At 39.9% G+C, this 27833-nt stretch overlaps 1 protein-coding gene across 4 annotated transcripts in view; it reads right to left on the bottom strand.

The window, feature by feature from the left end:
* Window positions 1-27833, bottom strand: part of rbm26 (RNA binding motif protein 26) — a 170385-nt gene that overhangs the window by 64630 nt on the left and 77922 nt on the right. For all 4 annotated transcript variants that reach the window (XR_011886084.1, XR_011886083.1, XM_072258752.1 and 1 more), the window contains 5 exons: window positions 21519-21659; window positions 20526-20661; window positions 12208-12367; window positions 4649-4813; window positions 3233-3373 (listed from right to left, as the gene is read on the bottom strand). Coding sequence is in view for 2 of the 4 variants with exons in the window: in XM_072258752.1 (XP_072114853.1) it covers window positions 3233-3373; window positions 4649-4813; window positions 12208-12367; window positions 20526-20661; window positions 21519-21659 (743 nt within the window). In the remaining 2 variants the exon portion in view is untranslated. The remainder of the gene's footprint in view (window positions 1-3232; window positions 3374-4648; window positions 4814-12207; window positions 12368-20525; window positions 20662-21518; window positions 21660-27833) is intronic.

Raw genomic sequence — 27833 nt, 5'->3', positions numbered from 1 at the left:
AGAGAACAGAAGGCCATGGAAGAAAGAAAAGGGGGTGGGTGTGGGACACTAGAGAAGTGATGGGCAGACAAGGAGATAAGGTGAGAGAGGGAAAAGGAGATGGAGAATGGTGGGGTGGGCGCGTATTACCGAAAGTTTGAGAAATCGGTGTTCAAGCCATCAGGTTGGATGCTATCCAGACGGAATAAAAGGACCCCTCCTCCAACCTGAGTGTGGCCTCATTGCAACAGTTACAGAAGACCATGTACCGACATATCAGAATGGGAATGGGAGTGGAATTAAGATGGGTTGCTATTGGGAGATCCCACTTTTTTCAGGCAGTGCTCAGCAAAGCGGTCTTCCAATCTATGTCAGGAGGCCACACCAGGAGCACCAGACAGAAGTATATGACCCCAACAGACGCACAGGTAAAGCGTTGCCTCACCTAGAATGACTGTTTTTGGCTCTGAATGGTAGAGAGGTCGTATAGGGGCAGGTGTTGCACTTGTTCCGTTTGCAAGGAGGGAAATCACCGGGGAGAAACAAATGGAAAAGGCTTCACGTAGGAAGTGATCTCTGCAGAAAGCAGAAAGTGGTGGGGGGGGGGGGGGCAGGGTAAGAGAAAGATATGCTTGGTGGTGGGATCGCATTGGAGCTGGTGGAAGTTGCGGAGAATAATGTACTCAGCGTGAAGGCTGGTGGCTGGTGGGGTGGTAAGTGAGTACAAGAGGAACCCTAACCCTGGTAGGGTGGTGGGAGGATGGGGTGAGAGCAGATGTGTATGAAATGGAAGAGATGCAGTTGAGGGCAGCGTTGATGGTGGAGGAAGGTAACCCTTTTCTTTGAAGGAGAAATTGAGAAAAGGGGATGGCATTTTTACAAGTAACAGGGTGGGAAGAGGTATAGTCCAGGTAGCTGTGAGAGTCTGTGGGTTTGTAACAGATATCAGTAGATAAACTGCCTCCAGAGATAGAGACAGAGAGACCAAAAAAAAAGGGAGGAGGAGGGTAGTGTCAAAAATGAACCAGGTAAATTTGAGGGTAGGGTGGAAGTTGGAGGCAAAGTGGATGAAGTCGACAAACTCTGCATGGGTGCAGGAAGTGGTACCAATGCAGTCGTTGATGTAGTGCAGGAAAAGTATGGAGCAGCAACCAGAGTAGGCTTGGAACATAAGACTGTTCCACGGAGCCAACAAAAAGGCAGACATGGTTGGGACCCGTGCGACCGCCCATGGCTATACATTTTGTTTGAAGGAAGTGGGAGGAGCTCAAGGAGAAATTATTAGGAGTGAGGACAAGTTCCGCTAGACAGATGAGAAAAGATTCATTGCAAAAGTCTGATGATTACTGGTGCGGGAGAAGCATTAACAAAGATTATAGCAAATGTCAAAGTAATGCAAAAATTCTTTTGAATAACATGGAAAACATTTTGGTAATGACAACATCTACTAATTAGCTGTAAATATGAAGAAAGAGGATATGTGGGAGCTTTTGGAAAGCATCAAGTTGGATAAGTCACTGGGACCGGACCAGATGTACCCCAGGCTACTGTGGGAGGTGAGGGAGGAGATTGCTGAGCCTCTGGTGATGATCTTTGCATCATCAATGGGGACGGGAGAGGTTCCGGAGGATTGGAGGGTTGCAGATGTTGTTCCTTTATTCAAGAAAGGGAGTAGAGATAGCCCAGGAAATTATAGACCAGTAAGTCTTATTTCAGTGGTTGGTAAATTGATGGGGAAGATCCTGAGAGGCAAGATTCATGAACATTTGAAGAGGTATAATATGATTAGGAATAGTCAACATGGCTTTGTCAAGGGCAGGTTGTGCCTTATAAGCCTGATTGAATTTTTTGAGTTTGTGACTAAACACATTGATGAAGGAAGAGTAGTAGATGTAGTGCATATGGATTTCTGCAAGGCATTTGATAAGGTACCCCATGCAAGACTTATTGAGAAAGTAAGGAGGTATGGGATCCAAGGGGCATTGCTTTGTGGATCCAGAACCAGCTTGCCCACAGAAGGCAACGAGTGGTTGTAGACGGGTCATATTCTGCAAGGAGGTTGGTGACCAGTGGTGTGTCTCAGGGATCTGTTCTGGGACCTTTACTCTTCATGATTTTTATAATTGACCTGGATGAGGAAGTGGAGGGATGGGTTAGTAAGTTTGCTGATGACACAAAGGTTGGGGGTGTTGTGGATAGTGTGGAGGGCTGTCAGAGGTTACAGCAGGACATTGATAGGATGCAAAACTAGGCTGAGAAGTGGCAGATGGAGTTCAATTCAGATAAGTGTGAAGTGGTTCATTTTGGTAGGTCAAATATGTCGGCAGAATATAGTACTAATGGCAAGATTTTTGGCAGTGTGGAGGATCACAGGGATCTTGGGGTCCGAGTCCATAGGACGTTCAAAGCAGCTGCGCATGTTGACCCTGTGGTTAAGAAAGTATACGGTGTATTCGCCTTCATAATTCATGGAATTGAATTTAGGAGCCGAGAGGTAATATCGCAGCTATACAGGACCCTGGTCAGACCCCACTTGGAGTACTGTGCTCAGTTCTGGTCGCCTCACTATAGGAAAGATGTGTAAACCATAGGAAAGGAGCAGAGGAGAATTACAAGGCTGTTCCCTGGATTGGAGAGCATCCCTTCTGAAAAGAGGTTGAGTGAACTCGGCCTTTTCTCCTTGGAGCGACAGAGGATGGGAGGTGACCTGATAGAGGTGTATAAGATCATGCGAGGCATTGATCGTGTGGATAGTCAGAGGCTTCTTCCCAGGGCTGAAATGGCTGCCACAAAAGGGCACAGGTTTAAAGTGGCAGGGAGTCAGTACAGAGGAGATGTCAGGGTAAGTTTTTTTTTATTAACACAGAGTGGTGAGTATGTGGAATGGGCTGCCGGCAACGGTGGTGGAGGTGGATACGATAGGGTCTTTGAAAAGACTTTTGGATAAGTACATGGACCTTAGAAAAATAGAGGGTTATGGGTAACCCTAGTAATTTCTAAGGTAGGGACATGTTCGGCACAACCTTGCTGTAGGTTTTCTATGTTTCTATGAGAGCAAAACCACAGAGCTGAGTCTCAGCAAACTAGAATTTTACTGTGTGAAGAATTTACCTAATATTTAAAGGGGATATGAGAAAGGAAATTGTTCAGAGAAATAATTATATAAAATCTGTGGCATCTAAACAACCAGAGTAGAATGCACAGGAAAGGACAAAAAAAAAGATTAAAATAACTTTTTCCTCACAGTACACACCTGAATGCTGGCTATGGGAATGACCTGAGTTTGTGTAGGTTCCATATTTCCTTCTGGTAGAGGACCCAATCTGTCCTTTACTGATTGTTTGATAACTGCAAAAGAGGACTGTTTAACTGGCTGCTGTAGTCCACAAGCCACCTTGAAGGAGAAACGGTGAAAAAAACTTTGAAAATAAACACAATGCAACTTGCTTCGTTTAATGACAACTAATCAGTAGCAAAAGGCTCACATTTCGTGCTTTGAAATATTAGTGTAGATTTATGGCCCTTGTGTCTGGTTAGCAGTCAGTATTCAATATTAACAGAAGCAAGCCAAAATGTGCTGAATTTGTAACAATACTTCATTTCTCACTTAGTTGATTGCAAGCTTTTGTCAACACAAAGAATGTTGACATGATGAACATTTATCTGTGTTGCGTTTATCAAGCACTCCTGTGATCATATTTCACTCTAGAAAGACAATATTTCAATGACAAATGATAATGAATGCTATTCTTTAACCTGTATAGAGTTGAGAAAGGAATCCAAACCTGAATAACATGATTTAGATCTTAAGACTGAAAAACAAAGTCTATCACGAATATAAGGTTCATCACCACATTGTCTTTCACTCAAAACATTAAAGTTGATCACTTTGAGCTGGTGGTAGTCTTATGGGCAGATCAGCAAAGGTCATATTGAATGGCAGTTAGGCTTGAGAGGCCAAGTGCCCTTATCCTAATCCTGTTTTCTTATGTTCTAATCTGAGCAAGGAAACACTGAAGAAGACTATAGAAATTCCAGACTGTTGAGCAATATTGGTATCTGTGTTCTATATGGGCTATATTTTTAGTTCTCCGATCAACATGATTTTACTTTGAAATATGAACCCTTCGGTGCTGAAATATATTTTATGTTAATGCCTATTATCATCAATTCGCTTAACCTTTCAAATTTAGGATTTATCTATCAGAGGCAAAAGTGCAAAATAAAAGTTTTCTTCGAAGAAAACAGCAATTTTCATAGAACAGGTCAAAATCTGTGGACAGATATAGATGGTAGAGGAGGAAAGGGACAGTTTAAAAAGTCCCACTCCGAGTGGTTGAAAACCTAACACTATCTCATCCTTGCCACATTTCTGCACTGCAACCTTAAAAAAGTTGTGATCACAGGAAGTGGCCATTTAGCTAATCACAGTCACTATTAGTGCAATCTAAAACAAATTCGCTGTCATTTTTCTATAAACTATGTCTCAACTGATTTCAAAAGTTTATTGGTCATGAAGAAATTCAATATTGCATATGCAGTAGTTCTACATTTTCAGACAAAACCATATCAACACTTATTATAGGCATTCAAAAAGTAAAGTATTGAAATCTGTACTACTTCACCTCTGACAACCCATATTTTGCAGAAGGGTAATTATAATTACTACCTGTTGATTTGAAGTTGTCTTTTGCTGAGAATTGCTTTCCCGATGCCAATACACCTTGATGAATCGATTATTAAGCACTGCCTCTGTACTCGAGATTGCCCTCTTTGCTTCTTCAGGCAACGCAAATTGAATAAGGGCACCCTCTAAATCGCCTTGATAAGCAACCTTAGAAAAGTCAATCAATAGATTTAAGCAAAACTTCAATCTACTCATGAATCAAAATATAGCAAAATAAAAATCAACTTTCCAGAACAATAACAGCAGGCTTTCATAATCAAACTATTCAAGAAGGTAACTGGCCTGCATACGGCACATCAACTAATTGGATTTTCTTTCATTCATTTTGAAGAGATAGGGAAAGGTGACATAATATTTCACAATTACTGAAATTCTTAACCACCATCTTTTTTTCCCATTCAAGAATAGAAATTTCAATTTAATGCAAACAAGCATGAGGTGTTCCACTTTGGTAGGACCAACCAGGGTAAGTCTTACACAGTGAATGGAAGGGCACTAGAACTGAGGGATCTGGAAATATACAACCACAATTAATTGAAAGTGGTGTCACAGGTAGATGAGGTTGTAAAGAAAGCTTTTGGAACATTGGCCTTCATAAATCACGTTGAAGTTGTAAAAGATGTCGATGAGGCCTAATTTGGAGTAATGTCATTTGGTCATTTATCTACAGGAAAGATTGAATAAGATGGAAAGAGTACACAGAAAATTTGCAGGATGTTGCCAGGACTGAAGGACCTGAGATACAAGGAAAGATTGAATAGGTTTGAATTTCATTTCCTAGAACCTAGAAGATTGACGAGAGATTTGATAGATGTATACAAAATTATGAGCGGCATGAGGGGTAAATGCAAGCAGGCTTTTTCCACTGAGGTTGAGTGAGACTACAAGAAGAGGTTATGAGTTAAGAGTGAAAGGTGAAATGTTACAGGGGAACATCTTCACTCAGAGGATGATGAGAGTGTGGAATGAGCTGCTAGCACAAGTGGTTGATTTTATTTCTATTTCCATGTTTAAGAAAAATTTGGATAGGTACATGGATGGGAGGGATATGGAGGGCTATGGTCCAGGTGCAGGTAAATGGGACTGGGCCAGTTAAATGGCTTGGCACAGATTAGATGAGCCAAAGGGCCTATTTCTGTGCTGTAGTTTACTATGACTCCATGACTAACTGGACCTTAAAGCATACATAAAACAAAGGGCAAAGTGACTGATGCGACGCGGTATACACCACTGTTCTTATTCTTAATACATTGTGTATAGATGCAGGAAAATCAGCAGAATAGGACTAATGGGAATGTACTGAGAACCAGTAGAGACCTTCTATATTGTAAACAAATAAATATATAATAGCCTAGTATGCCATTCACCTCATTAATGCTGTGGGAACCCCGTCAATTTATAACCTTTTGGATCTATGAGTGACACAGTAGTGCAGCTATTAACCTGGTTTCAATTCTGACCTCTTCAGTTGTCTGTGAGGAAGTTGCACGTTCTCTTTAAGACCGTGGATTTTCCTCTGGGTACTCCAGTTTCCAATCTCATTTCAAAATGTGACAGTTAACAGGTTAAACTAACTGATGTAAATAGCCAACAACAAACAACAGGAATTCTGCAGATGCTGGAAATTCAAGCAACACACAACAAAGTTGCTGGTGAACGCAGCAGACCAGGAGGCATCTCTAGGAAGAGGTACAGTCGACGTTTCAGGCCGAGACCCTTCGTCAGGACCAGTTAGTCCTGACGAAGGGTCTCAGCCTGAAACGTCGACTGTTCCTCTTCCTAGAGATGCTGCCTGGCCTGCTGCAGTCACCAGCAACTTTGATGTGTGTTGATGTAAATAGCCATGTCTGTTTCGGTGGAAGTCATACCTATGGGCTGGGATGGTGGAGTTTACGGGCAGCACAGTAGCACAGTGGTTAGCACAAAGCTTTACAGGACCAGTGACCCAGGTTCAATTCCTGCCACTGACTGTACGGAGTTTGTACATTCTCCCCATAACCGTGCGGGTTTCCTCCAGGTGCTCCGGTTTCCTCCCATTGTCCAAAGACGTACAGGTTGGTAGGTTAATTGGTCATTGTAAATTTTCCCATGGTTATGCTAGGATTAAATCAGGGGATTGCTGGGCAGTGTGGCTCAAAGGGCCTAAAGGGCTTATTCTGTGCTGTATCTCAGTAAATAAATAAGTGATAGAGATGTTGAGAGAATTTAAAATGAGATATGCAAATGAACATCTGCCAGCATGGACTGACAGTCAGTATGCCTTACTATATAAATATAATTCTTAATGTTGTGTAGCAACTTTGACTTTTAAAATGTATAATTATACTACTCTCACCAACTTAATCTATCTTAAAGATCAGAACCTTAAAGCCCATTTCAAAATCAATACTAATGATATTGAATTAAGTTACTACTGACTGGAACAGCAAAGAGAAACTTCATTAGTTTGTATTATACTCTATGCCTGTTTTTTTAACAGCACCTTATGTAAAGAAATAAATGCCAGATATATTAAGCATTGGTTAATTACCAAGAATAGTTTTGACATTAGATGCACAAAATCATGAGGGGCATACATAAGGGGAGTCTAAAACTAAAGGGCATGGATTTAAGATAAAAAGGAAAAAATTAAATGGGAAAGTGAAAAGCAACTTTTTCCAAAGAGACGATGGTAGGTGTAACATGTTGCTACAAGAGGTAAAGTTGTAGAGATGAGTACAATTACAACATTTAAAAGACTTTTGGACAGGTAAATGGAAGGGAAAGGTTAACGAGCTAAATGCAAGCCAATGAGCCTAGACCAGATAGACAACTTCCTCAGCATGGATGAGCTGGGCTAAAGGTGCAGAATGTTTTTGTGACAACTATGACACAGTACTGTCCAAAAGTCTTAGGCACATGTAAAACAAAATCTGTAAAGCAAGATGCTTTCAAAAGTAATGGAACGAAAAGTACCTAAACATCCAAAAATTTACTATAAAGAGCAGTAAACAGTAAAAAAAACACACCAAATCAAATCAATTTTTGGTGTGACCATCAAATCAATATTTGGCGTGGCCTTTAAAACTGCATCAATTCTCTTAGGTGTACTGTACTTTTATAAGAAAATTGGCCAGTAGGTTGTTCCAAGCATCTTGGAGAACTTGCCACAATTCTTCTGCTGTCTCGCTTGCTTCTGTCTCTTCAGGTAATCCCACACAGCCTTGACAGCAGGGTTCTGTGGAGGCCATACCAGCTGTTGCAGAACTCTTTGTTCTCTTTTTCACTGAACAAAGTCCTTTATGACCTTTGCTGTGTGTTTGGGGTCATTATCCTGCTGCAGAATTAGGTTGAGGGCAATCAGCCACCTCCCTGACGGTATTGCGTAATGGACGAGAATCTGTTTGTAGTTCTCAGAATTTAGGATCCCATTAATTCTGACTAGATCATCAACTCTATTTGCAGAAATGCAGCTCCAAACCAGCAGGGAACTTCCACTGTGCTTCACTGTTGGCTGCAGACTCTCATCCAGAAAGTGCTCTCTAACTCACCTACAGACAAAGTGCCTCCTATTTGAGCCAAAGATTTCAAATTTTGACTTGCCAGTCAAGTGCACTTGCTGCCATTGTTCAGCATCTCAGTTTTGCGTTTTTGTGCACACAGTCTGTTGGCTTTGTTTCCACTTCGGATGAAAGGCTTTCTGGCAGTAACTCTTTCATGAAGACCACTTCTGAGATGACCTCTCTGGACTGTAGAGGCATGTACTTGGATACCAGTGGTTTCTGTGAGTTCAGAGCTGATGCAGTACCGGAATTCTAATTTAGAAGGGACATCAATTTGATGCATCTCTCATCTGCTGCACTCAGATTCTAGGCCCAACAACTGCATTTCTGGTCCTCAACCTTGCCCGTTTCTTTGTGTTTCTTCAGAAGAGCATGGACAGCACATCTTGAAACTTCTGTCTGTCACTGAATTTCTGCTTGGGAGACCTTGCCGATGCAGTGTGACCAACCTGTGGATTGTTGCTATACTCACTCTTACCATAGTGTAAGAATTGATGATTTGAAGGTTAAACTGTCACTCACATCTGCCACATCCTAACCTTTTAGTTTCATTGTCCTTCACCCAGTTTGATTCTTCTACACACGTTTCTGTTTCAATTCATCAGTTTAGTTCATTCAACTCATTATGTCATTGACCATTAGCATTCTGGTTTGTTATCTTTGTTTAATCATGCACTGGGCTATATATCTACAAAGTAATCAAATTATTATTTGAAAAGAGGTCTAATTACTTTAACATTTAATTTTCTGGAAAATTAAATTTTGGAAATCTAAAATTTGCTTTTTTCTACTGACACATTAATGCAGAAGACAAAAAATAAACATCTAAAACAATTTATGTTTATATAAAAATTATATGAAAAATCTAGGATGCCTCAGACTTTTGCATAGTACTGTAGATTATATAGTGGCACGAAAGGCAAAAAAAAGTTCTGTCAATGTAGTTCATACAATACATTTAGAAAGTTTTTCTGGAAGTAGTTTACAATTGAAGATGGATGAAAATTGCAGTAATAACGTGAAAAAAAAGTTCAAGAATTATTTCTACTAAATTACGCAGTTGTAGATATGGAAAATAATATGGTATCTGTTGAAGATGATTGAAAGGTTGTTTTTTTTTGTACAAATTATCTTGAATCAACCATATTTCTTTCCTCAAATAAATAAACCATATCCAGAAATGGTCATCTTGACTATAAGCATAGGTTGAAGCACTCTGGTCCAGCAACTCCCACAGTACAACACATTTTGAATCTTAGCTATATAATTACACCTAAAAAATAATTCCAAGAAATAACCAAGATTTAAAAACACCTAAAATCTGCACTAATCCGCTTGGATTAGAGGACAGGTGCCAAAGGAGAGGATGGACAAACTTGGGTTGTTTTCTGTGTAGTGGTGGCAGCTGAGGGGAGAGCTAATGGAGGTCTGTAAAATTATGAGAAGCATAGATTAACAGCCAGTATCCTTTTCCCAAGGTTGAAATGCCAATGACCAGAGGGCATGCATTTAAGGTGAGAGGATAATTTCAAAGGAGATGTGTAGGGTAAATTAACTTTTTTTTTTAAAAAAAGAGGTGGAAGAGACAAATATGAGAGGTGTTCAAGGAGTTCTTGAATGTGTAGGAAATGGAAGGATATGGACATTGTGCAGCCAGAAGGGATTCGTTCAATTGTGCATTTGATTACTAACTTCTTAATTCGGCACAACATTGTTGGCTGAAAGCCCTATTCCTATGCTGTACTGTTTTATGTTCTGAAGTTTAGTTAGCTAATCTACTAGTCTAACTTTTGTGATCTCAGATTACAGTTTAACTTAGAAACTTTGGGTTCCAGACAGTTCTCAAAAACCTTGAGAGGTCCAGGGAGTGTAAAGAACAGTGATGATCAGGAGTAAGTTCTGTGGCTTGGTACAATTCAGGACCAAAGGGTTCCAGATTACAGTTTCAACCTGTAGTTCTTTCTATGCAAACTGATTGCACAGTACAACTATAACCCACAGTGGGGCCCAGAATGAAACAGTCTGCATTATTAAACTGCATTCTTTAAGGGGGGGGGGGGGGACCTTGAGTAGCAAAGTTTAATGAAGTGGGAAAGTAAACAAAGTACCTCCACAAGAGATTCTGCAGATGCTGGAAATCAGCATGTAAGGTACAATCAATGGTGGGGAATAAACAGTTAATATTTTGGCCAAGACCCTAAGTCATGAAGGTCTCGGGCCTGAAACGTCAACTGTTTATTCTCCTCCAAAGCTGCTACATGACTTGCTGAGTTACGTTCCTCCAGCATTTTGTATCTACACAAGTAATTATGATACAGAAAATAGGTTACAACTCAACATGCTATTTCTCACTTTGTCTGTATTTTACAATTAATATACTTTGGGGAAATCATTTTACTCATTTCTATGAAACAAAGATTGATTTAAGTTCAGACTGAATTATGGAAAAACATGTTTTAAAAATTTAGATTTAGATTTGGTCATTGCTGACTAAACATGTTGAAATCTAATGTTGTCCGAGCCTTGAAGCTATTACTAAGACACATGTAACCACTACTTTATAAAATATTATTAAAACAGAAAGATCAGAAAACATTGATGCAACATGTGTATAGAGGCAAAGAATGGGCTGTTGGGAGATGAAACCAACTCAAACACTGGTCATGTTTCTGTTGCTACAATGCATAGGGCATTGGCAAAGTGAAAGTATTGTTTGTTACACTCTCAAAATACTTCTTTCTCAGAAACTTTTTTTAGATCAAGGGAAAACACATTTAAATAACAGGTTAAAAGACAGTTAACAATAACATGACAGAAAATGTAAAAAAAAATGCAAAACTTAACCCAATTTCTGCAAGATTTAAGTGATTCCTTGTTGGCAGTAGGTAATCAATGAATAATATTGGTTGTGCATTGAAGTTTATAAACAGATAGCTGTTCCAAGTAATTATCAGCCATTTATCTTAACATTTGCACTGGAGCAGATTTTAATAACCTCAAATTGAGAAAAAAATAACAAATTTAGATGTATAATATATATATTTAATAGCACAAGAGCACTTCTCAAAATGGACCATGTGAAGATCAACAAATCTCAGAATCCTTTGAGGATACATAGCAAATTGCAGTGCTAATGTGAAGTGACCCAGGAAAGCCTTGACAAGTAAGAAATTGATCAATGATTACTAAGCACTAATTGTTTAGAAGAGAGAAAGCAGAAGTGGGACTTCTGATGCTAAGATTTTGCACAGATGCTGTTCATGATTAGTGATTTTCCTCGAGGTTCAGCTCCAACTTCCAAATTCAATGAAAGTATAGGTGTAAAGAAAGATTTCCGATACAGAGACAAATTTCAAAGGATTCAAGTTTTAGATTGAAATAGGTTGTTTTGGATCATATTAGGTGCTATACAATTTCACTCAATTAGACACAGAAAGTTGTAGAACAGGTGTGGTCACACAATTTTTTTAAAATGCCAATTTCCAAAATGAATGTAATTCAGCATGCTCTTCTTATTGCTACCATCAAGGTGGTGGTAAGGAGCCTGAAGACACATGCTCAAATGTTTCAGGAAGTTCTTCATCCCCTCCACCATCAGATTTTCTGAATAGAAAACCCTCAAACACTACTTCACTTTTTTTCCTTCTCTTTTTCACTACTTAATTTAATTTTTATACACACATTTATTAATATAATTTATAGGTATTTTCTGATATATTGCTATGTATTGCTGACGCAAAACAAGTTTCATGATATATGCTTGTGATATTTAACCTGATCCTGATGCATTTTTTAAAAATCCCAATTTTGCCAGCAACCATTGAGCAAATTATAATTGAGTTCATTCACAGTACATTCCCAATTTTGCATAACAATTAACCAAGGTCTCCATAATGGATTGCAACTTAATAGGCACTGTCATACTTGAAAGATTCTGGATGAAGATAGAAACAGACTTGGCAGTGAAGCCTTTTACAACTTTTTTTCTTGCATCCCTACCTGAAGATTTACGATTGTTCCAAATTTGCTGAAGTGTTCATTGAGCTTGCTGATATTATTTAACTCCTGTGGAACCTTCCGAAGCTCCAGCTTGGTGTTCTCGATTCCATACTGTGGTTTCTTTTGAAACCCTTGGTTATTTGCTTTGTTGAAATTTGGTCTGTTGAAGCAGTAATATCAGGTTAATCTATATACTCCCATATTACCAGGATAAAAGTCATTGTTCACTTTATATGAATTTCAACTGAAGGTCAAGATATACTAAATGAAAAGCTTAATAGTTTTGCCAATTAGCATTATGTATTTTGACATTCAGACTGTTTAAAATTGAATGCATGCATACATGGGTTACCATCTCAGAATCAGATTTCCAAAGTCTTATGATGCACCACCATATCTTGTTTTTCTTTCATAAACAGATCCAGAAAACAGATAGAAAAAAAAGTGGATTTCACAGTGACACTTCATCAGATCTCTTCCTAAAATACACTCAGTTTGCAAAAAATACCTCAGCCCATCCCTACTGCCCTCAGCAATGCAGTGACGTTATATTCTTGTACCATATCAGCTTTTTCTGGTGAAGATACTCCCACTATAGAGCTGGGTAGAAAGTTCTATATTTGAGGCCCAGTCATAAAGGAATGCAAGTATATTTCAAAGGCAGTAGAGTCTACAACCTGGAGTGGACATCCAGGTTTTGGTGCTCCGGTGCACCTGCAGCATTAATACTCCATAGGGTAAAGGAGAAAATGAGCTTCACAGAAAATTTAGCAACTCACTGCAAAGCATTTTGTCAGTGGTAGTGTAGTGGTAAAATCATTGCTTAAGGTGACAAATGGGATGCTTTGTCCTAGATGGCATCAAACTTTTTGAATGCTGGTGGAGGAACTAAATTGGGAACTTGAACAGTGTGTACAGACAGCAGAAAGGTAATGGAAATTCACTTGCTGCTGCAACCTCCAGTCTGACTGGCAGCTATAGTATTTATATGAGTAGAGTGGTAAATGGTCAGGGATGAACCTCCGGCTATTAATGGTGGAGGTGAGCAAAGTTATTGAACATGAAACAAAGCAAGTTAGTTTCTCTCATACTGGTGACTGCCTTTGACTGGTACAAATGGCACTTTTCACTCATCAACCCTCAGACTAAAACTTATTGTTTTATGGTCTTGCTGTATGCTAGCATGGCCACTTAATTATATAACAGCATGAGAATTAGCAGTGATTGGCCACTGGTCCTGCAGTTATACTCATTTATTCGAGGTCTTTCCTGTCTTGATGTCCCTTGATTCCCTCAATGTCCTGAAATCTATCAATGTCTATTTTGAAATATCTCAACAGCAGTGCCCTCATAGCTCTCCAGAGTAAGGAATGCATAGAATTCACCATCACCTGGGAGAAGCCATTATCTTAAATGACCTACATTTATTCTAAGACCTTGGCCCCTGGTTTGGAGTCTTTAGTCAAGGAAACATCATCCTGCATCCAGTCTGTTGGGACCTACAGACCATAAGACAAAGGAGCAGGTTGGCCATTCGGCCCATCGAGTCTGCTCCACCATTTTATCATGAGCTGATCCATTCTCCTATTTAGTCCCACTCCCCCGCCTTCTCACCATAACCTTTGATGCCCTGGCTACTCAGATACCTATCAATCTCTGCCTTAAATACACCCAATGACTTGGCCTCCACTGCTGCCCGTGGCAACAAATTCCATAGATTCACCACCCTCTGACTAAAAAAATTTCTTCGCATTTCTGTTCTGAATGGGCGCCCTTCAATCCTTAAGTCATGCCCTCTCGTACTAGACTCCCCCATCATGGGAAACAACTTTGCCATATCCACTCTGTCCATGCCTTTCAACATTCCAAATGTTTCTATGAGGCCTCCCCTCATTCTTCTAAGCTCCAAGGAATACAGTTCAAGAGCGGACAAATGTTCCTCATATGTCAACCCTCTCATTCCCAGAATCATTCTAGTGAATCTTCTCTGTACCCTCTCCAACGTCAGCACATCCTTTCTTAAATAAGGAGACCAAAACTGCCCACAGTACTCCAAGTGAGGTCTCACCAGCGCCTTCTAGTGTCTCAACATCACATCCCTGCTCCTATACTCTATTCCTCTAGAAATGAATGGCAACACTGCATTCGCCTTCTTCACCACCGACTCAACCTGGAGGTTAACCTTAAGGGTATCCTGTACGAGGACTCCCAAGTCCTGTTGCATCTCTGAACTTTGAATTCTTTCCCCATTTAAATAATAATCTGCCCGTTTATTTCTTCTGCCGAAGTGGATAACCATACACTTTCCAACATTGTATTTCATTTGCCACTTCTTTGTCCATTCTTCCAATCTATCCAAGTCTCTCTGAAGACTCTGTTTCCTCAGCACTATCGGCCCCTCCACCCATCTTCGTATCATCAGCAAACTTAGCCACAAAGCCATCTATTCCATAATCCAAATCATTGATGTACAATGTAAAAAGAAGTAACCCCAACACGGACCCCTGTGGAACACCACTGGTAACCGGCAGCCAACCAGAATAGGATCCCTTTATTCCCACTCTCTGTTTCCTGCCAATCAGCCAACGCCCTATCCACGTATGCAACTTTCCCGTAATTCCTGTAAGAATTTAAGTTTCAATGAAATCAGTCTTCTAAATTCAAGAATGCAGGACTCATCAACTCAATCTCTCATTGTTTTGCAATGGGTGGGAGGACATAGTGTAGTCACAATATTAGGACTCTGCAACTGGCTATCAATAAAGACAAGTGAGGATGTTAAGATGCGCAATGGACTTTGATGTGGAAAGTCTGAGGCTTTGCACTTCATGAAGAGGAGTCTGAAGGTAGAATATTACTTAAAAGAAAAACTGACAATGAATGAAATGCAAAGGCACTAAGGTGTTCTGGGATACGAATTATAAAAAGATAACAACTGGTTAGAAAGACATATGGCAATATTGGTCTTTATTTCGAAGAGGGTAAGGTTATTTAAAGTAGTTAAGTATTGTTAAAATTATTTATGATACAACTGAGGCCACAACTGGACTTCAGTTTTGGTCTTATTTTAAGACGGGATATCCCAGCATTAGAGGCAGTTCACAACAGATTAACTTGGCTAACTCCTAACCCTTTGGGGGTTAGATTTAAGGATTTTATTGAAACTTACAAGATCTTTAAGGGGCATAATAGGGTAGATGAGTGGAAAAATCTTGAACAAGGGGAGATACTTACAAGATTACAGGGCTGGTTAAACAAAACTGAAGTGTACAGGAACTATTTCTTTCAGAAGATGGGAAATCTTTGGAATCAGGATAATGAGAAACTGATACAGAGACCAGACTTGGAGCAGATTGGCCATGATCGTACTGTGAAATTGACGGACTAAGTGGTCTGCTTCTGCTATTTTCTCATGCTCTTCAACTCATCATCCAGAAATCATCTAACAAAAGCTTATTGCACTTTTTAACAGCAAATATTTTTAAACTAACTGAATCTATCCACAATACTCCAGGTATGATCTCACCAAGACCTCATACAACTTTAGTAGGACAGTGTTACTCCTGTACTTGAATCCTCTCGTAATAGCTGACAAGCAAATGCTTTGCCAAAATGCACTCTTCATCTGCAAGTAAGTTGAACCTAATTCTAAAAGGGCATCAAGGTCCCTTTGACCATCAACATTTAAACCGTCACCACTTGAAATAAAACAGCACACTGAAACTGGTTCAGATGGTGTCCCTGGTTGTGTCCTTCGAGCCTGAACAGATCAGCTAACAGGAATATTTGCAGATACTTTTAACTTCTTCCTGCTTCAATCTGTAGCTCCCACCTGCTTTAAGGTGCCCAAGAAAAACAAGGTAATGTGCCTTATGACTATCATCCTGTGGCATTACCGCCCTCTATAATGAGGTGCTTTGAGAGACTGGTTATGGCCTGCATGAACTCCAGCCTCTCAGACAACTTCACCCCACTACAAATTGCCTACTGCTGAAGCAGTTCTACTGCAAATGCCATCGCCATGGCCCTACACTCATCTTTATTGCACCAAGACAATACAGACACCTATGATTCTAAGCAAATTCATTCCCCAACTCCTGGATGTGGGACTTAACACTTCTCCTTGCAACTGGATTCTTGACTTCCTGACCAACAGACCACAATAAAGGATGGGCAGCAACACCACCACGATTATTCACCTAGTGGCGACCCACGTCCTCAGCCTCCTACTTTACTTACTGTACAGCCCCGTCTGCATGGCCAGATTTTACACTAACTCCTACTCAGTGTTTGTAGATGATACCACCATTGTGGGTGAATTCTCAAAAACAATGCAAAAGACTGCAGGAGGGAGATACAAAGCCTGGTAACGTGGTGTCATGACAACAACCTTTTTCCCAATGTCTGAAAAATAAAAGAGCTTGTCATTGATTTCAGGAAAGAGGACAGAGCACATGCTCCTGTTTACGTCAACAGTGCTGAGGTTGAGAGGGTTCTAGAGTGAATGTCAACAACAGTCTGTCTTGGTCCAACCACGTTAATGCCATGACCAAGAAAGCTAACTAGTGCCTTTACTTCTTCAAGAGGCTTAAGAAATTTTGCATATCCTCTCTGGCCCTCACCAATTTTTGAATCGATACATCATAGAAAGCACGCCATGTGGATACATCACAGCTTGGTACGGCAACTGCTCTGTCAGTGACCGCAAAAAAAAACTGTGGAGAGTGGCTGACACAGTAAAGGACATCACAGAAACCAGCTTCAAAAAAGCAACCAGCATAATCAAAAGAGTCTACCCTCCCCTACCCACAATCAGGCAGAATAATACAAAAGCCTGAAAGGAAGGACAGCTTCTACACTGCCGTTATAACACGATTGTATAAAATTGGTCCTCTTGAAGATCAGAGTGGTCGGCTTTGTGCGGAACCAAAGGAAATGGGGGAGATCTTAAATAGGTTTTTTGGGTCTGTATTTACTAAGGAAGCTGGCATGAAATCTATGGAATTGAGGGAATCAAGTAGTGAGACCATGGAAACTGTACAGATTGAAAAGGAGGAGGTGCTTACTGTCTTGAGGAAAATTAAAGTGGATAAATCCCCGGGACCTGACAGAGTGTTCCCTCGGGCCTTGAAGGAGACTAGTGTTGAAATTGTGGGGTCCCTAGTAGAAATATTTAAAATGTCGCTGTCTACGGGTGAAGTGCCGGAGGATTGGAGAGTGGCTCATGTTGTTCCATTGTTTAAAAAAGGATCGAAAAGTAATCCGGGAAATTATACGCCGGTGAGTGTAACGTCAGTAGTAGGTAAGTTATTGGAGGGAGTACTAAGAGACAGAATCTACAAGCATTTGGATAGACAGGGGCTTATTAGGGAGAGTCAACATGGCTTTGTGCGTGGTAGGTCATGTTTGACCAATCTGTTGGGGTTTTTCGAGGAGATTACCAGGAAAGTGGATGAAGGGAAGGCAGTGGATATTGTCTACATGGACTTCAGTAAGGCCTTTGACAAGGTCCCGCATGGGAGGTTAGTTAGGAAAATTCAGTCGCTAGGTATACATGGAGAGGTAGTAAATTGGATTAGACATTGGCTCGATGGAAGAAGCCAGACAGTGGTGGTAGAGAATTGCTTCTCTGAGTGGAGGCCTGTGACTAGTGGTGTGCCACAGGGATCAGTGCTGGGTCCATTGTTATTTGTCATCTATATCAATGATCTGGATGATGATGTGGTAAATTGGATCAGCAAGTTTGCTGATGATACAAAGATTGGAGGTGTAGTAGACGGTGAGGAAGGTTTTCAGAGCCTGCAGGGGGACTTGGACCAGCTGGAAAAATGGGCTGAAGAATGGCAGATGGAGTTTAATACTGACAAGTGTGAGGTATTGCATGTTGGAAGGACAAACCAACGTAGAATATACAGGGTTAATGGTAAGGCACTGAGGAGTGCAGTGGAACAGAGGGATCTGGGAATACAGATACAAAATTCCCTAAAAGTGTCGTCACAGGTAGATAGGGTCGTAAAGAGAGCTTTTGGTACATTGGCCTTTATTAATCGAAGTATTGAGTATAAGAGCTGGAATGTTATGATGAGGTTGTATAAGGCATTGGTGAGGCCGAATCTGGAGTATTGTGTTCAGTTTTGGTCACCAAATTACAGAAAGGATATAAATAAGGTTGAAAGAGTGCAGAGAAGGTTTTTCAAGGATGTTGCCGGGACTTGAGAAACTCAGTTACAGAGAAAGGTTGAATAGGTTAGGACTTTATTCCCTGGAGCGTAGAAGAATGAGGGGAGATTTGATAGAGGTATATAAAATTATGATGGGTATAGATAGAGTGAAAGCAAGCAGGCTTTTTCCACTGAGGCAAGGGGAGAAAAAAACCAGAGGACATGGGTTATGGGTGAGGGGGGAAAAAGTTTAAAGGGAACATTAGGGGGGGCTTCTTCACACAGAGAGTGGTGGGAGTATGGAATGAGCTGCCAGATGAGGTGGTAAATGCGAGTTCTTTTTTAACATTTAAGAATAAATTGGACAGATACATGGATGGGAGGTGTATGGAGGGATATGGTCCGTGTGCAGGTCAGTGGGACTAGGCAGAAAATGGTTCGGCACAGTCAAGAAGGGCCAAAGGGCCTGTTTCTGTGCTGTACTTTCTATGGTTCTATGGTATGGTTCCCTCGTACGGTAAGATGAACCCTTGATCTCACACCCTACCTTACTATCTACCTCCACTGCATTTTTACTGTAACTGTAACGCTTCATTCTGCACTGCTATTGTCTACCTTGCACTATTGCAATACACATGGAATGAACTGATCTGTAAGAATGACATGCAAGATTTCACTGTATCTTGGGACATGCAAGAATAATAAACCAATTTATCATTTAACCCATACAGTGTTTTCTATGATACCCCATTAGTCACAGCTTGACAACCTGACATTTATTCCACATCCTTACTTTTTGTTAACAAATTCTCAATCACAGCCAATTCCACACTGAGCAATTTCCCATCTGTGCTCTTATCAAATACATTCTCAAAACACATATCTATTGAGCTAATTATCTATTCTATCAGTTACATCATCAAAATCATACCCACTGCAGTCAACCCTAAGGATCTGCAATCTCACAAGCTTCTCAAGTATTATTTTCCATTAGCTCATTGTCATTAGATTCATTGATTTTCTACTGTTTCTGGAATTTTTCTATTTCTGTGTCTTCTTCCATGAAGATAATCACATACTGTAGTATTTGTTTAAATTTCCTTATTCTTTCAGCTTTACTCCCCATGCTGTTAACTTGTCCTATTCGTCAGAAATGCTGAATGCCCTTAGATATAGTACCTTTAGCTTTAACTCATTTTGATTGCATTTGCTATTTACCCATTCACTTTATTAATTTATTTTGTTTACTTGTTTTCTAACATCCATTTCCTGCCTTCTGTACTTCCTGCATTCCCACCAAGTTCCCATTATACTCCAGACTAATTTTATCTTTATCTAAAGACCCATCAAACCCCCATTAGATTATCAACTACAGCCTTGCTATGGTTGTGTATTGTTAAACAGCCAATTTTCTCAAATTCTAATGAGATTCTGTAAAAAGTTTGTGCTTTTATAAGCCTCGCCTACCTTAGTTGATTTTAACACTTCAAAACACAATTCCACATATACAGGTCTCAAAGAACAAACTTCAGGGGTCTTTCACCTTGGATGCTATTTTCCGTTAATAACATGGCAGCTGCGATTGAGAATAGCTGGTTCAGCTGATGAAAACAATTAAACCTAAAACCTTATTGATACTTGAGCCTCGGCTACCATGTAAAACCTGTTCATTTGCCAGAAAACAGACTTGAGTTTTCATCATCAGTTTTTATATGAAATGTATACCTCAAAGCCATGTTCCATTTTTTAAATTACTTGGAGAAGTTTAAACTTCGCCAAGTTAACATGATTGAAGTTAATCTGGGGATAAGCACACTATAGCTGTTAGTCGTAACGTGCACAACTTTTCGCCATTTCTGATTTAAGAACCAAAATATTTAGCAACAATTGTAAATGATGGGTGTTAAAATCAACTAAAGTAGGTGAGGCTTATAAAAGCACAAACTTTTAAAATTAAAACACACAGCATTTCACACAGATGTTTCTCATTGCAAAAAAATTCTAGGCATGCGCCTAAACATAATTCATTGTGAACAATTAAAATTTATACTTTGGATAAGGTCAGCAATAATCTTGCATTATTCATTTGCAATATTAAGAAAGTAAGCAAAAGTGACCATGTGCAATGGGAAAATAAAAAATAAAATCAAATCTTACTTGTCAAACCAGGATTTCTTGGCAGGAACTCCTTCAGCACCAGCACCTATTGTACGCTTCCTAGACTCAGAATCCACCACTATTCTCATGTTGTTGTTAGTAGCAGGCTTTTCTGTTTTTACATTAATATTTACAGCTGTAATAGGAACAGATGATATATAACCATTATAAAAACAAGTATTTTAAATGATGTGTGGGAAAGTGAGCCAAATGGAGATGGCAATTTTAGTCAACAAGAACAAGCAGATACTTAGTACAAAAGCTGAGAGAGGAAGAGAGTGAAGATAAGGCAGTGGAAAAGTCAGGTGTAGGTGATACTGGTAGGGTATAAGGATTTGAAAGGTGGTCAAATTAGATAAATAAAACACACCAAGGGGAAGACACCAACGTGTCATTTAGTAATAAGCGACACTAAAAAAAAATGGTTACTTAGGAAGATCTACAGACAAGGCACAGTTGGACAGGAAACCTTCAAGGGAATGTTATTCTGCATTTGTAAGATGAGGGCAATTCAAAGCTATGGCATCATTGGTCAACACAACAAACTATATTGAAATCATGGATTAATTTCAAGGTATAATTTCAAGGTACAATTTATTGTAGAGGTTTACTTATTAAAACATAACATGAAGAGATTACAGTTTTAAAACTGATGACTTACAACAAGAAAATTGTTTCTGTAGTCAAGTCATCAAATACTTAGTAACTTTAGAACTCCGCAGACTTGGCTAATGTTATTTTACCTGAATGCCTCCTCATAACTAGTGTTGTATCACAGATATCATCCTATGAATCAATACTGTATACTCTCAGTTGGTTTAAATGGCCTTTCTATTGTGGCCAGCTCTGCTTGAGGTAGTTAGAACTCTACCCAAAGCATTTAGTACAAATGTACACTACTGCTATACAAAACTCAAACCATAATGAACATTTTATATGGTTACAGTTTGTATTTCTGCTTAATGTAGCAAACATTTATGTTTCTTACTGTACCTCGTGGTGGTAAATCCATGTCACCCGATGTGAGTCCAATTAAGTTAGGTCTTTGGCTGTGCACTCTATGTCTATAAATTGGTCTTGAAGTATTGGTTATGCTTGGTGCCTCAGGATTATATCCATCAGTTTCATAGGTTTCTACATCAGAAACAATAAAAATAATGAATGCAGCAACAACCTCCATACTATTGTGATATTTAGCTGTTTATCAAAAAAAAACAGCTGATATCAAAGTTCAACAAAATTTATTATCAAAGGAATTCACAGAACAGAAATCAATCAGAATCAAGGAAAACTGTATACAAAGACTGACTAACAATCATTATGCAACAAATGACAAACTGTGCAAATATAAAATAAATAAAAATAGTAATAAATTAATAAGTAAATAATACTGAAACATGAGGTATAGAGTCCTTAGGTTGTGGAATCAGTTCAGTGTTGAGTGAAGTTCTCTATGTTGATTCAACAGCCTCACATTTCAAGGGAAAAAATTGTTTCTGAACCTGGTGATGTGGGAAGTGACATCAATGAGAAGAGAGCATGGCCACAATGGTGGGGGTACCTGAAGGATGTTGCGTTCTTGTGGTATCTCTCCTTTTAAGAGATTTGCTTACTTTGATGGGAATCAGATTCTACTATTTAAGTACTCCAAAGACCTCAAGTATCTCAAGTAGAAAAACAGTAAGTTATGATAAAATACTGACAAGCAGCAAAATACTCATTCAGCCAAACTAAAATAGTAATCACCTTTCTTTCAGGTGCTCGTGTTTAAGATCTGCATTTGCAAATAAAAAGATTGCCTTATATACCACATGAACAATCTATATTAAGCATACAATGCCTTGTAAGAGTATTCAGCCCCCAACCCTTTGTTCACATTAGTACAAGCAGGGATTTTGATCAATTTAAAGGAGAACTTTTATTTGTGAATCTCATGCTCTTTCCACCCCCACCCCCGAGTCCAAAAAACAAGGAAAATTGTAAAGTGCAAGGAAAACTAAAAATTCAAGAACTGAAATGTCAACAGTTCAAACGTATTAATCCCCTCTGCTCAGTACTTAGTTGAACCACCTCTTACAGCTATTACAGCCAGTATTTAGGATGTCTCTATTAGCTTTGCTCAACATGAACCAATATTTGCCCATTCCTCTTTACAATATTGCTCAAGCTCAGGTGAGAGAACAGAAAGCAAATTGGGTGAGGACCAATCAATCAGGAAGGTTGAAAATGGGGGTACAAATACCTCCAGACTAAACCAACCCAGGCATCATCCCTGATGAAGATGGCAGAGTTTCTCATTGAAACATCGGTTATAATTGTTACCAGTAACCAGCTGGAAGCCAGAGAAGAGTGTATTTGTGCCAGGTTAGTTGGGGAGTAGCAGTGGACAGCAGTCTTGAAGTCTTGCCAGAGATGTTTGATTGAGATCAAGTCAGGACTCTGACTGGGCAGCTAAAGGGCATCAATTCTCTTCATTTGAAGCCACTCCAAGGTTACTCTGGCAGTGTGCTTTGGGTCATTGTCCTGCTTTAAGATGAACTTCCTCTCCAGTTTAAGCTTTCTGGTAGAGGCTAGCAGGTTTATATCCAGAATCTCTCTGTATTTAGCAGCATTTATCTTCCCATCAATCATGACCAAATTACCAGTTTCTACTGCTAAAAGCATCCCCATAGCATGATGCTATCTCCTCCATACTTTACAGTAGGGATGGTGCTACCTGTCTGATATGCAGTGTTAGACTTATGCGACACATATTACATAATGTTGAAGCTGAAAAGTTCCACTTTAGTCTCATCCCACCAGAGCACCTCTTCTACATTTTTGCAGTATCTTCTAAGTGATGTTAAAAGTCTGCAAAGCGTGCAAGGATATGCTTTTTTCAGCCAGGGCTTCTTCCTTGGCACTGTTCCATAAATAGCCTTTTTATGCAAGGCCTCAGAGATTGTGGAGCCATGAACTTCATCTCTAGTTGCAGCTACTGACTTCTGCAACTCACTCAGTGTGACTGCTGGTGTCACAGTATCTCCACTGGTGCTTAAGTTTAGAGGGGCAGCCTGACCTAAGCAGTATGGCTGTGATTTCATATTCCCCCCGCCCCCCGTTTTTTCACGATGGCCTGCCCCTAGTTCCAAGGTATGTTTAGTGCCTTTGTGATGGTCTTGTATCTTTCCCCGGATTTTTGCTCCTCCACTATAATTTCCCTGACTTGCTTTGAATGATCTTTTGTCTTCACTTTAGTTTGGTTTGCTGAAGATCTACCATATGGTTGGACCTTACAGAGGGAAGGGGTATTTATTCTATTAATTTAATGAAAACAGGTGATCTTCCAGTTTTCTACATCAACAAATTGGGTGAGGTGGTAAGGTAATATACACTACTGCACTTTGGGAAAGTTAGCTTAGTAATTAGAAAGGTGACGAATGCATTTCAGTCTTACAATTTTGGTTTTTAATTTTTAGTCAATTGTTGACTGGATTTGGAATTTTTCTTCTGATTCGACATGATATGAAATGCTTTGCAGATTAGCTTAAAAATCCAACTTCAATATATTCTAATTTAGAAAATGTAACAGTAAAATGTGAAAACTGTGTGGGTGCTGAATACTTTTTCAAGGCACTGTAAATTTTACTACTTTGCAAATAGACATTACAAGCAAGGTCTGAAGACATTCATGAATTTTCCTTGTCCAAAATAATTGACCTATGCTCCTAAACGTGTTCACCCCCACCCCCCCACCCCAGAAGTTTTCCTGTTTGACAACACTGAATCACAGTGGATTTAATTTGGATTTTTTGACACTGACCAACAGAAAAACTTTTTCCTGTCAAAGTGAAAACAGATCTCTACAAAGTGATCTAATTTAATTACAAATATAAAACACAAAATAATTGGTTGCATAAGTATTCACCCCCTTCAAGACAGTATTTAGTAGCAATTGCAGCCTCAAGTCTGTGTGGATGGGTCTCTATCAGCTCTGCGCATCTGGACACTGCAACTTCCCCCCCCCCCCCCCACCAATTTTCTTTACAAAACTGCTCAAGCTCTCTCAGATTGCATGGGGATCATGAGTAAACAGCCCTTTCCAAGTCCAGCCATAAATTCTTTTTTGACACTAATCAACAGAAAAAGTGAAAAAATGAAAATAGATTTCTACAAAGTCATCTAAATTAATTACAAATATAAAACTCAAAATAATTGATTGTCTAAGTATTCATCCCTTTTAATATGACATACCAAATCAGCCAATTGGTTTTAGAAGACACATTAGTTAAATGGAGAGCACCTGTGTGCAATCAAGGTGTTTCAATTGATTGTAGTAAAAATACATCTGTGTCTGGAAAGGCCAACTGGTGGTGAGTTAGTGTTGTGGCAAAAACTACACAAGCAACTCCGTGAAAAGGTTATTGAAAAGCACAATTGAAGAGGCAGATACAAGAAAATTTCCAAGTCACTGACTATTCCTTGGAGTACAGTTAATTCAATCATCAAGAAATGGAAAAAATATGGCACAGCTGTAAATATGCCTACAGCAGGCCATCCTCAAAAATTCAATGATCGTGCAAGAAGGAGACTAGTGAGGGAGACCACCAAGGGACCAATGACAAACTTTAGTGCCTGAGATGGAAGGGACTGTGCATACAGCAACTATTGCCTGGGTGCTTCACCAGTTGCAGCCTTATGGGAGAGTAGCAAAGAAAAAATGCTGCTGTTGGAAAAAAAACTCACACGAAATCTCAGCTAGAGTTTGCCAGAAGGCACGTGAGAGACTCTGAAGTTAGCTGGAAAAAGGTTTTATGGTCTGATGAAACCAAAATTTAGCTTTTTGCCCATCAGACTAAACGCTATGTTTGGCATAAACCAACACACCGCACATCATCAAAAGCACACTATCCCTACCGTGAAGCATGGTGCAGTAGGGTTGGGAAGGCTAGTGAGGTAGAGGGTAAAATGAATGTAGCAAAATACAGTGAAATCCTGGAGTAAAACCTGATGCAGTCTGCAAAAGAATTGTGACTTGGGAGATTTGATTTCCAGCAAGGCAATGACCCCAAGCACAGGAATGGCTTAAAAACAAACTTAATATCCTGTCCAGACCTCAATCCCATAGTCATAGTCATACTTTATTGAACCCGGGGGAAATTGTTTTTCGTTACAGTTGCACCATAAATAATAAATAGTAATAGTAATACTATTAGTAAAGAGTAATAGTCATGGAAATAATAAATAGTAATAGAAAAATAGTAATAAATAGTAATATGTAAATTATGAAATAAGTCCAGGACCAGCCTATCGGCTCAGGGTGTCTGACCCTCCAAGGAAGGAGTTGTAAAGTTTGATGGCCACAGGCAGGAACTGAGAATTTGTGACTGGACTTGAAAAGGGCTGTTCACTCATGGTCCCCATGCAATCTGACAGAGTTTGAACAGTTCTGTAAAAAAAAAAGAACGGGGAAAAATTGCAGTGTCCAGATGTGCAAAGCTGATAGCAGAGAGACCTATCCACACAGACTCAGAATCAGGTTTATTATCACCGGCATGTGTCGTGAGATTTGTTAACTTAGCAGCAGCAGTTCAATGCAATACATAATATAGAAAAAAACAAAATAATAAGTAAAACAATTACAGTATATGTATATTGAATAGATTAAAAAATTGTGTAAAAAACAAATAATACATATTTAAAAAATGAGGTAGTGTTCATGGGATCAATGTCCAATTAGGAATCAGATGGCAGAGGGGAAGAAGCTGTTCCTGAATCATTCAGTGTGTGCCTTGAGGCTTCCCGTCAGCAAGAACGACAAGTCAACATACAGGGAGGAGGTGCAGTAGCTAAGACTGGTTGCAGAGCCAACAACCTGTCTCTGAATGTGAACAAAACAAAAGACTTGACTTCAGGAGAGCACAGAGCGACCACTCTCCGCTGAACATTGACGGCTCCTCCATAAAGATCGTTAAGAGCACCAAATTTCTTGGTGTTCACCTGGCGGAGAATCTCACCTGGTCCCTCAACACCAGCTCCATGGCCAAGAAAGCCCAGCAGCCTCTCTACTTTCTGCGAAGGCTGGGAAAAGTCCATCTCCCACCACGTCCCCCCCCCATCCCCCATCCTCACCACATTCTACAGAAGATGTATTGAGAGCATCCTGAGCAGCTGCATCACTGCCTGGTTCAGGAATTGGACCGTCTCGGATCGCAAGACCCTGCAATGGATAGTGAGGCCAGCTGAGATCATCAGGGTCTCTCTTCCTGCTATTACAGACAGTTACACCACACACTGCACCCGCAAAGCTAACAGTATTGTGAAGGACCCCACGCACCCCTCACACAAACTCTTCTCCCTCCTGCCATCTGACAAAACGTACCGAAGCATTCGGGCTCTCACGACCAGACTGTGCAACGGTTTCTTCCCCCAAGCCATCACACTCCTCAATACTCAAGAGTCTAGACTGACATCTACATCATTTATTACTATATTGTAATTTGTCCTCTACTGTGCCTATTGTCTTGTTCATTAATTATTGTACTGCCTTGCACTATTCTGTGCACTTTATGTAGTCCTGCGCAGGTCTGTAAGCCCAGTGCAGTTTTTATGTTGTTTTACGTAGTCTAGTGTAGCCTTGTGCTCTCTCACATAGACTAGTGTAGTGTTGTGTTGTTTCGTGTAGCACCATGGTCCTGGAGGAACATTGTTTCATTTTTACTGTGTCCTGTACCAGCAGCTTCTGGTCTAAATGACAATAAACTTGACTTGACTGTACCTCCTACTTGATGGTAGCAGTGAGAAAAGGGCATGCCCTGGGTGCTGGAGGTCCTTAATAATGGACACTGCCTTTCTGAGACACCGCTCCTTAAAGATGCCCTGGGTACTTTGTAGGTTAGTACCCAAGATGGAGCTGACTAGATTTACAATCTTCTACAGCTTCTATCGGTCCTGTGCCATAGCCCCTTCATACCAGACAGTGATGCAGCCTGTCAGAATGCTCTCCAAGGTACAACTATAGAAGATTTTTGAGTGTATTTGTTGACATGTCAAATCTCTTCAAATTCCTAATAAAGTATAGCCACTGTCTTGACTTCTTTATAACTACATCGATATGTTGGGGCCAGGTTAGATCCTCAGAGATCTTGACACCCAGGAACTTGAAGCTGCTCACACTTCTGATCCCTCTATGAGGATTGGGATGCGTTGCTTCGTCTTACCCTTCCTGAAGTCCACAATCAGATCTTCCGTCTTACTGACGCTGAGTGCCAGGTTGTTGCTGCAGCAAGTCCAGGCAGATTCAGAAATGACAACAAGCTATTTAAGAGA

The sequence above is a fragment of the Mobula birostris genome, chromosome 5, assembly GCF_030028105.1.
Source record: "Mobula birostris isolate sMobBir1 chromosome 5, sMobBir1.hap1, whole genome shotgun sequence".
NCBI classification, from domain to species: Eukaryota; Metazoa; Chordata; class Chondrichthyes; order Myliobatiformes; family Myliobatidae; genus Mobula; species Mobula birostris.
Note: the sequence above shows the minus strand (reverse complement) of the source record. Positions and strands in the feature narration are given on the sequence as shown.